Here is an 11,081-nt window from a genome sequence, read left to right as displayed (position 1 = left end):
AAAAACAAATAAATAAATTATTAGTTGAAGCCAAAGAGTTTAAAATGTTTTCTCATCCAATGTTCATCAAACATCCCAACGATTTTTTTTTTTTTTTTTTTTGTTTTGTTTTGTTTAAGAATGCATAAGAAAAAACAAAAAATAAAATCAATTTTATGCAAGCCCGCGCTGACTCCCCTGCTCGTCTCCTTCCCTCTCGGCATTTGGCAGTTCCTGCAACCATCTCGAGCCCACATCTGACATTCATGGAAAGAGTATAAAATAGACGGGAGACCGAGTAAGAAAAACGTTTCCTAAATGGAGAGAACTGGTTTTTTCTTTCCTGTATTTTCAGCTAGTTGTCATTCGCTGGATAACTCTCTGCATAAAAACCGTTAAACAAAGAAAAGGAGGTCTTACAGGAGAAATCAATGGCATTCTCTCGAGCAAATAATTCTCTTCTCCTTCTCTTAACTGTCCTATTCATCTCTTCCGAGGCCGCATCTCTGGAGAAATCCATATCAGGTTTTTCCCTCTCCTGTTTTATCGATTAATGCGTTTTTCCCGTCCTCATAATTTTTATTTTTCCTCGTTTCTGGGAGAAAGGAGGCGTCTTTTTTGAAAAATGATTGGATTTTGGATTCATAGCTGGCCGCATCTCTGGAGAAATCCATATCAGGTTTTTCTCTTTCCTGTTATATCATCGATTAATACGTTTTTCCCGTCCTCATAATTTTTTTTCCTGGATTTTTTTCTCGTTTCTGAGAGAAAGGAGGCGTCTTTTTTGAAAAATGGTTGGATGTTGGATTCATAGCATGCTTTTCGCGATATAAAGATTGGGTTTTTGCAAGCTTTATTACCGGATTTCTGCAGGAAGAGGAGGACATGTCTTGTTTCCCTTCAGGAGGTCGGCTGCAGAGGGGCCAACTGCCCTTTCTGGCAATTCCATTAACAACTCCTCTTTCATCCTGGCTTCGGAGAGAACAGAGAGGAGAGATCCTCTGAACGACTTCAAACATTACACTGGAGGATGGAATATCAGCAATCGACATTACTGGGCTGTGAGATTTTCCATCTCATCCATGAGGAGTTTTAATATCTTTCGGCTTATTTTTCTGTAACTTCAGTAACCTTTTCAATTCAATTTGCAGTCTGTTGGTTTCACTGCTGCTCCTCTGTTCGGTATTGCCCTTGTGTGGTTCGTGATCTTTGGATTGATTTTGATCATTAGCGCCTGCTGTTACTGTTGCTGTCATCGTCCTTTACACCCTCATTCTTTATCAGCTTATGCCATCTCTCTGTCATTGCTCATCCTCTTCACCTTGGCAGCTATGTATGAAGTTCTCAACCATATCTCAAATTGGATTCTGGATTTGTGTTTTTACCTTATTTCTCATGATTATATTGATATTGATTATGTTGTATGCTTTCAGTGTTGGATGTGTTCTTCTTTACTATGGACAGCAAAAATTTCACAAAAGCAGCTCGGATACGTTAGATTATGTTGTTAACCAGGCAAATTTTACTGTGGAAAACCTTAGGGGATTTTCTGGCAATTTGTCGGCTGCTAAGAGGATACAAGTGACTAATATGCTTATTCCAACTGATGTACAAAGTAGGATTGATGACATTGTGACTAAAGTTAATACATCTGCAAATGATCTGGATAGACGGGCGTCTAAAAATTCTAAAAATATTAGACATGTGCTGAACACTGTGTAAGTTTTCTCATATTATAATGCATTCCTGTGAAGGTATGTCTTTAATCTTCTAATTGCAGTGTGCGCACATGATATAATATGCTTCATTTAATGCAGGCGATTAATTCTGATCATTGTCGCAGCTGTGATGCTTCTGTTGGCATTTCTCGGATTTAGTGAGACTTTTTCACTTGATTTCTTAATCTGAAACTTTATTAGTACATTAATGGGTTATTTTTAAATTGATATTTGTTTTTCTTCTTTATTTTCTTACAGTTTTTTCCATATTGGGACTGCAATTCCTCGTATACGTGTAAGATCTCTCTCTCTCTCTCTCTCTCTCTCTGTTTTTCTGAGACACACACACACACACACACACACACTTCTTGTCATCCTTCGGTCATATTTTTATTTTATTTTCTTATATACTTCTAGTTGTCATGAGCTTTTTGTTGACTTTTTGTTGTTTCTTTTTCAGCTTGGTTGTCATTGGATGGTTTCTTGTTACGGCAATGTTCATCATGTCTGGTGTATTCCTTCTTTTGCACAAGTAAGTTCTGTTTGACATTAAGAGATGATTATATTGCAAGTTGTTATTGTATGCCACATTTAATAGAAATGTTATTACCAGAATTTATTTGGCTTTTCTTTATAAAATATATTTCGATTCTTTTTCCCAAAATTGTTCACTTAGATGTGCAAATAGCTCGGCTTAAGGGAGCCTCATTTGAAAATTTGTTAGGACAAACTACCATTAGATGGATGATTATAGTAGTTAATAGAAGTTAAAAGAGATTTGTTATGATGTTTAACAGTGATTGTTTCTTAACTCTAGCCTTACAATCCTTGTGTTTCAATTTGTGCAAACCACAGTAAATTAATTTACTAGAATGAATCCATTTTAAAGTATCACCTGTTATCAATCCAAGAAGCTTGCAGATTTAGTTGATTTATCACCTGCTTCTATTTATATAAAATATGCATGATATGCATGCCCATTTGTTGAAAACTTCCTTTTAGCTATGATAATTCTAAATATGTGGCAAATGCTCATAGCTAATATTATGAACTTCTTGAGGGAAGTTTGCTGTTGGTTCACTTATATCATGAGCCCCTCTTCAGGGAGCTCGTTCAAAGATTGTTGTAAGGACAACTCCAAATCAGCACTATAATGACTAAAACTTGATGCGAATGAGCTTACTCTAATATTATTATAGAATAATCAGCTTATTTATTCTTAATTGTTGACATTTCTTAGGATAAATTTATTATTATCATTAGCTTTATCCAAACTATTTGTGATTGGCTTAAGATTTCTTATTTTTAATTGGTTGTTGTTGAGTATAATTCGGGATGTTAAATATGTTCTCAAATTATTTTTGAATATTTTGTATCAATGTTATCTTAATTTTATCATTTTCCTTCCTAATTCTCTAGTATTTATTCTATCTATCTATTAATCTAATGCATTTTTACCTTTTTTGATGTATGCCCAATTATGTGTATTTTTAATTTTATTATCTTCAATAGATATCACTCAATTATTCTTTTAATATATTATTTATATTTTTCTATTCAGCTTAATATTCTTTTTTTTTTCACCATACTCAACCAAGCGATCAAAGGTATTTTACTCCCAAACTCATATATCCATTTGCCACCTTAACTCTCGACTTGTAGGTAATTATCTTGTATGTATTTGGGATTGTATCTTTTTTGATTGAGTACCGACGCAATCAAAATTTATTATTTTGGTCATAATACCTGAGGAAACTTGTCTCGTTTCAAAATTTTATGCCGACGACGGGATTACGACGTACTGGAGTTTAGTCGCCTTCATGACTGAACCTCACAATACAGTCGTGATTCTAGCTAGTGGGGAAGCCAATGATGGGATCGCAACTTACAAGAGTTCCGCCTTCGTGATTGATAACCTTCTTAAGACTAATGATGGTCGAGAAAGTTGATGCTTTGGAGGAGAAATTAGAGGGAGAGGTGAAGCGTTTCTTATCCATGGAAATTTAGTTCTTGTCCATGGAGGGGAGATTCACAGTGTTGGAAGAAGTGATGAAGATTGAGGAGTTTCAAATAACCTCGCCGTTTCCTTCCACAAGATTAAGTGATGATGTCGAGAGTGGATGCGAGCAGTATGAATTTGAAGGATTTGTGTGGCATTAGAGCAACGTCGCTGTCTTAGGCAGATATGGAGTCGTGGAATCAAGCAAAGGAATCAGAAACAGACTTGAGCAACAACAATTGGAAGTAATAACACTACATCCATACGACTGGAACGAGCGATAGCAGTTGGAACTGGACAACATACAATTTGGGGCTAAAGAAAATCAATTTGAAGGATTTTTGCCTGAAACAGAGAAGCATGGTGGGTGGACCCTGGCTGAGGGCTGCATCCAACTACACTAATGTGTTTTGCTGTGAGAACGTTTCGGGCGGAATGCGATTCAGAAGTTTATGGGGATGGGTGAGTTGATCATGGGGCTAGCCAGACTTACGAAAGAATGTAAATCAATAAGGATCAAGGAAACGAACCCAAACTCCGCTTCATGGGTAGAACAAACTTTGGTAGAGAAAATTGAGGAGACTCACACATAAGGATATTAAAGATGTTGATCTTTGAAGGAGAGGATGCCTATGATTGGGTTTATCGCATGGAGAGATACTTTACTGTTAATGGGCTGCAAAGGAAGAAAAATTGATAGCGACGACCATTTTTTTATTAGGGAAGGCTCTAGCATGGTATCAATGGAAAAAATGACGTCAGGTAATCAGAAAATGAGAATAATTTAAAGACCGATTGTCAGAGCATTTCAAAACCACGCTGGAAGGCAATTTGCACGAGTAGTTTTTGGCATTGGTCCAGAAAGGGTTCGCTATGGATTATAGGGAAAAAATTAAGATGCTATCGGGTTGTTTGAGAAGGATATCAGAAGTAGTGCTTGAAGTAGTGTTGAAAAGAAACTTGATGAAGGGGTTAAGCCAGATATTCAAGCAACACTTCATCTTTGAGACTGTGAGGATTTGGGAAGTCTATGGAATTAGCGTAGTTTGTTGAACAAAAAAAAATGTAATGGGATAGACTAGTAAGAGCAACACAAGTGGAGCACTCTACCAAAAATGCTACAACCACGACGATACCAAAAACTCTAATAGTGGGATTCCAAAGGGAGGCTCCACGGGACGGGAATAATAGTCCCTGACTGGTGCGGCATTCAAATTTCTTATAGAGACAGAGATTCAGGAGACGTGAGCCAATGGGCTCTATTTTTAGTATGATGAGATGTTTGCTCCACGACACCATTGCACGGATCAAACCTTACATGTTCTCATAGGGGATGGAGAAAAAAGAAGGTTATGGTGGTGCTGGAGGAGGAACACCCTCACTTGGATTTGGTAGAAGTCTCATTGAACTTGGTGGCGGGGTTAACACCAAACCACCGTATGAAACTTCAGGGATAGATAAGAGAACATGACCTAGTGGTGTTATTTGATAGTGGGGCCACCCACAACTCATATCTACTCAAGTATTGAAGAAATTGGGGCTTGAGATGGTTGACACAAAAAATTTTAGAGTCATGATGGAGACAAGATAGGTAGAGAAGAGTAGGAGAATTTTTAAATGTGATTTTAACACTGCAAGGTATTTAGGTGATGGAGGACATTTTTCCTTAGATTTAGGGAGCACTGACGTGATATTGGGTACGAAATTGTTGCAGTCCTTAGGGGGACTCAAGATGAATTGGAAACTTTTGACAATAGAGTTCCAGGAGAGAGACAAGTTGACGGTGCTTTGTGGTGACCTTAGTTTATGCAAGACCTTGATTACACTTGAGACTATGGTTAGGGCAATACATGGCGCAGAGTTGGGATTCTTGACCGAATTACATAAATTGAAAAAGACACATGACACAAAGATGGTAGACATTCCGACACCGATCCAATTGCTCCTAAGACAAGTTTAGAAGTTTTGCAGTTGTCACGCAAATTGCCGGCTCTAAGAGAACACAAAGATGCAATAATCAGAGACCGGGTCTTTCTCCTATCAGTTTACGCCCATATTTTTACACCCAGGGTTTCAATTCAATGCTAATAGAGTTGGCTGAATCTTCTGGTAGAAAAAGAGTCGATCAAATTAAGAAGATGAGACTTAAGCTTCATGTAAACTTAAAAGACCCATTAACAACACTTTTCAAGAATCCAACAACTACTATTTGTTTAGTGGAAGTGATACAAATGTCTTAGATGATAATTTTGGGGAATACAATATGTGGCTGACAACATAAAATGGGACGTTATGGCATCTTATAGATTGAGAGTGGATGTCTACAATGTCAGAACATGTTAACACTTATTGGGTTAATAGTTTGAAGCATGTTTTCAAGTATTTTATAGGAAGAGCTCGTTGGTCTCCTTTCGAGCATTGGGATACCTCACTTGTATGGCACTACAAGTATGCAGATGTTGAATTTGGAAGAATTCAAGCTAGGTACATGCTACAACATCTATGGATACGTCCAATATCTAATGCAGTTGTTGATGTCGTATATGGAAATCTATCAGCTGAGGTTCGTTTAGTGGGAGTCACTAAGGGTACTACTATTAATCTAAATATTGGGAGAAATTATGCACAACAAGATTATGGTTACATTAATAGATTAAGTTTTTTGCATCGGGAACTTCTGAGGAGATGATGATGATATGAAAGTTTTCTTGGAGCCACTTGAGTTAAAAGGGGTGTGTGAGCAATCGACAAGTGGGAAAAAAGTGCTGATTAAATGGAAATGATTTCCAGATTATGACACCATGTAGGAACCATGTGACTTAATCCAACAACAGTTTCCTCACTTCCACCTTGAGGACAATTCGTCTTTTTGGGATGAGAGTAATGTTAGACCAACACCTATGATACCGTCTGCCAAATAATTTGAAAACTTATGTTAGACGTAAGATTAAAAGGGCAATTTACTCATATGATATTTATTTGAGTAGAACTAAAGGTCGGGAAAAACTTGAATTATGGAGGTTTACATTGGAGTCTAAAGGCTTTCATTTGAGTAGAACTAAAACTGAATACGTGGAATGTAATTTTAGTAGTAGTAGCTCTAGTAATAGAAGTGTAACTTTGGGTGATCAAATTATTAAAAGGTGTGAACGATTTAGATATCTCAAGTCGGTTGTTCAATGCGATGGTGATATAGATGGGGATGTTAATAGTAGAATTCAAGTTGGTTGGTTGAAGTGGAGGAATGCTTCGGGCCTTTTGTGTGATAGAAAAGTACCGCTTAGACTGAAAGGAAAATTTTATAAAACAGTGGTAAGTTCTGCAATGCTTTATGGCGTTGAATGTTCCTTTAATAGAGAAGCATAATACTAAGAAAGTGTTGCCGAGATGAGAATGATTAGGTGCGTGCGGCCAAGCTGGCGTCGACGTGAACTTGGTGAACTCTGAACTTGCCGACCTAACCTCAACGTATTCGATACCGGAAAAACGCGGTGTGTGACCCGATGTTGCACCCGTTGGACCCTAAACCCTAAAACATCGAACATTCGAACCGGACAGGGCTCTCATGGCTTTAAGAAAGACAAAGGTAGACCTAGAAAGACTTGGTTATATTGTATAAAAAATAATCTTACTTTATTATCTTAATTTATATAGGACGTAATGGAGAAAAAGGATTCATGTAGCCGACCCCATGTAGTGGGATTAAGGCTTTGTTGTTGTTGTTGTTACCGGCAAAAGAAAATCTATTATTTTTGCCCCGATTACTATGAAAACTTGTCTCGTTCGTATCATTATCACAATTTATTTCATTTACAGTCTTAGAGACAAGATTAAGGTTGTTTACACTACAATACATCAATCAATTTAGTTTTTATTTAGATATTTGAATATTAAGGTATTCTATGTATCATCTATTAGAAATATCACAACCGTAATGAAAATCTAAAAAGAGAAAAGTTTACCTTCTCTTGAACCTACAAAGAATATACTAACACAAAAATCATACATGGTCAAATTTAATCTCGTTATAGAAACTGTAGTTCACACATATTTTTTAAAACTGAATTAGATGAAGATTTATAATTACAATTGAACTTTTTTGAAATGTATTACAAATAGATGAAGGTTCACAATTGCAACATGAATTCCATATTTGATTGTGTTGAATTTGAATATGTTCTATTAAAATTTGGTCAACAAGAGTTGCAACTTGAATTTGAAGTCGAAATTGACATTAATTCTCAAAAACCTGAACTTGCAATTGAATATAAAGCTAACTTACAATTAGAAACTAAATTCAATCATGAGTGTGAATCTAAAATTCTCATAGAAACTTCCAAATATAAACTTGAATTTATACTTAAACAAGAGCTGTACTTTGATTTTGCTATTGCATGTCTGTGAAAATTAGGAATTAAATTTGAACAAGAGATTAATTCCGACTCTAAGTTACAATTATAAACTAAATTTAAATTGAAATGAAACCAAAGGTAATAGTTAAACCTAAATTGTATACAAAATTTGTATCTAATCCTTGTTAATTAAACCTAAATTCAATCATAGTTGTACCTAAAATCTCATTTTTTAATCTTGATAAGGCTCATCGAACCAAAATCCAATTATGGCTACTAAAAGTGATAAATTAATTGAATAAGCTAACTTAAGTCTTCTCGAAAACTCTAACAAAATTTTCTTTGTTAAGCAAATTGAAATTGAATTTGGGTTTAATTCCTAGTTTCTCGACATCCAAATTCTTAAACATAGACCTAAGGAAGAATTTAAATCATTATCAATATTTTAAGAATTTATTAATAACAAAAGCCATAAAAGAAGCATGAAATTTTATGTTTAGTCGAATTTGAAAGTGTTTAACTCAATACCTCTAGTATTTAAGATAATTAGGATAGCTTTCCTTAAAGACATTTGTTATTTTAAGCATTTCATGTTTGTGTGAATTGCATATTTTCAGGTTTCTTTATTATCTCATTGTATATGACTATACTATAATAATAATTATTATTCCCTTAGAATGCATATTGTCAGGTAGCAAATGAATCGAGTTGAGCTGAACTGGAGGTTATTTGAGCACGATCTTGTTTATTAGAAGCACGTTAAAGGTCATCTCAAGCTCGATTCAAGCTTTAAAAATTGTATTCAAGTTTGTTTCATTTAAATTCATGAATATTTTGTACTTGTTTTGAGCTTAGCTCAAGCTTGATTTATTTGTGATTATTGAACTTTAAATGTGCAGCTCATTTGGCAACTTAGATGTGCATTATCAAGATTTAAAAGGAAAAATAAAATTTTAATTTAAGATAATAAAAATAGTCATAAGATCCAATCTAGCAAGATCCTATAAACTCAAAGCTTAGGAACATTCATGTGAACCATCTGCATCCTCCACATTGGTTATAAGCTTCTGTGACAAAGCTCAGTACTACAATTTAAGCAATACTATCTTTATCTTCCAAATGTTATTGGACTAACTATCAATAAAAAACAACAATCGAGCAAAAAATTGTTCATGTGCTTTATGAATGATATTATTAATAATCATAAATGAATCAAGCTTCTTGACAAGCTTTCTTATGATCTTTTTAATTGAGCTTGTTTATGAGCTTCTTAACGAGTTGTTTCATGAGCTTTAAACTATATTGTTCATAATCATAAATGAACCGAACAATAAGATTTTCAAGCTTCTTAATCTATTTACTGAGCATTTATAAAGATGTTCATAGTTATTTGATTAGTTAATCAATTATGAACAAGCTCTAATAGAGCTAAGTCACGAGTTATTTGTCGGACGATTAGCTCATTTGTAGACCTAGTTTTGATATGATATCATTTTCATTTCCACTTTTATATCATTTACATGATCACATAACTTTTCTTATTTGCTTGAATAAATTTATAAAAGAGGTAATTGTTTATTATAACAATTTTAAATTTGCGACTGATGGGAACATTAGATAAGTAGAATTCAAGCTGCATGATCAGATAATGCTGCGTTTAAATTCTATATAACCTTTTGTAGAATTGAGTGCAAGAAAGATAAGGCCATATAAAACCATACAACACAATACATTGGGATAAATACTATAAATTGGAAAATTTTGGATGTTTTGGTACTATTCTAAGCTTCAATGTTTTTAATTTGTCTTTTTTTAATGAACCTACTACCAATATCTTGGATTCTTTTCTTTTTCCATCAATCTCTAGTGAATTTACATCCAACACCTTACTAGATGTATCTATCTATCCTGTTCTAGAAGTTATTTCCATATGAAGAGATTGTGTCCACTACTAATGTTGGAGGATTATAAATTTCTTATATCTTACATGATAGAATTTATATGATTAATCAGTTATTTTGCAACACACAACATTTTTTCTAGAATTGCATGACAAAATGAAGCACTTACTTTTTCATACATTTTTTTTTAAATCTGAGTACACTTGAAAGAAATCTAAACATGTATACTAGTTGGATACACATATTGTGATGAATATTATGAATTGATTCATTGTTTTTTTCTTTCTTTATTTTTAATTGTGTAAAAATACCTATCCTGATGGCTCTCGGTTTCTATTAAAACAGGTTTTTGTCTTTAGCATTTTGAATATTTGGTAGGTTTAGTTCATTACTACTATGTTATAATTTGGCTCATTGAATTCAAAGTCACCACATCTAGAGTTCAAATTTTAGTTTAATAGTTGGAGCATATATGAGAGTTGGATGGATACCTACTGTTGGTTTGTTGCACCTGATTTTCTCTTATTAGTTTTCCTTTCCCCTACTTCCCCACTGATTTTTGGTATGCTTCTATCTGCTTATTATTTTTTATTTTCTCTCTATTTTGCTCTATTTTTGCCTACATACTGGTAATTATTCTGCTATTACACTTAATGATGTTATTGCCTATATTTATTCAATATTTTTTCCTAATTGCTTCTCACTAGTAAATACTAACCACCTATATTCCTCACTGCTATTGGCTATGTGGACTCCCTGTTGTGCATAGTTCACTCGTCTTTTTTGGCATGGCTTGAAGTAAATGAAGAATTATGATTTACAAATTAAAGGCTAGAATTTTTATGGATGATTTGATGCTACTGAAATTCATGTTAATTGTATTGAATCTTGCTGTCATTGAGTAAAGCTTGATGGATTGTGAGCAGTTATTTTGGACTTTTGAATTATAACTAGGACCCCAAAGTATGCAAAAAAGAAAAAGGTTCTAGAGTCCAATACATATCTATCTTCTCCCAAATTTGTATGAGCGCCATGAATGTGCATTATTCAAGTGTTGGCAAGCCTTGATAATATTTTGTGGGATTAATCCCTTTCTATTAACATGAGAGGCTGTCGGCGCTTAAAAAAAAAA

The 11,081-nt window shown here is 34.4% G+C and overlaps 1 protein-coding gene across 1 annotated transcript in view; it reads left to right on the top strand.

Annotated features, from left to right (window-relative positions):
* Window positions 1-212: 212 nt before the first annotated feature.
* Window positions 213-11,081, top strand: part of LOC110020126 — a gene marked incomplete in the record, with an annotated part of 15,285 nt that continues 4,416 nt past the window's right edge. Inside the window, 7 exon segments of the mRNA XM_020718116.1 lie at window positions 213-504; window positions 853-1,040; window positions 1,131-1,312; window positions 1,413-1,697; window positions 1,797-1,855; window positions 1,956-1,992; window positions 2,158-2,229. Coding sequence (XP_020573775.1) covers window positions 411-504; window positions 853-1,040; window positions 1,131-1,312; window positions 1,413-1,697; window positions 1,797-1,855; window positions 1,956-1,992; window positions 2,158-2,229 — 917 coding nt within the window.

Source organism: Phalaenopsis equestris, unplaced genomic scaffold (assembly GCF_001263595.1).
Source record: "Phalaenopsis equestris unplaced genomic scaffold, ASM126359v1 Scaffold000092, whole genome shotgun sequence".
Classification (NCBI taxonomy): Eukaryota; Viridiplantae; Streptophyta; class Magnoliopsida; order Asparagales; family Orchidaceae; genus Phalaenopsis; species Phalaenopsis equestris.
This window is presented reverse-complemented; position numbering and strand designations above follow the sequence as displayed.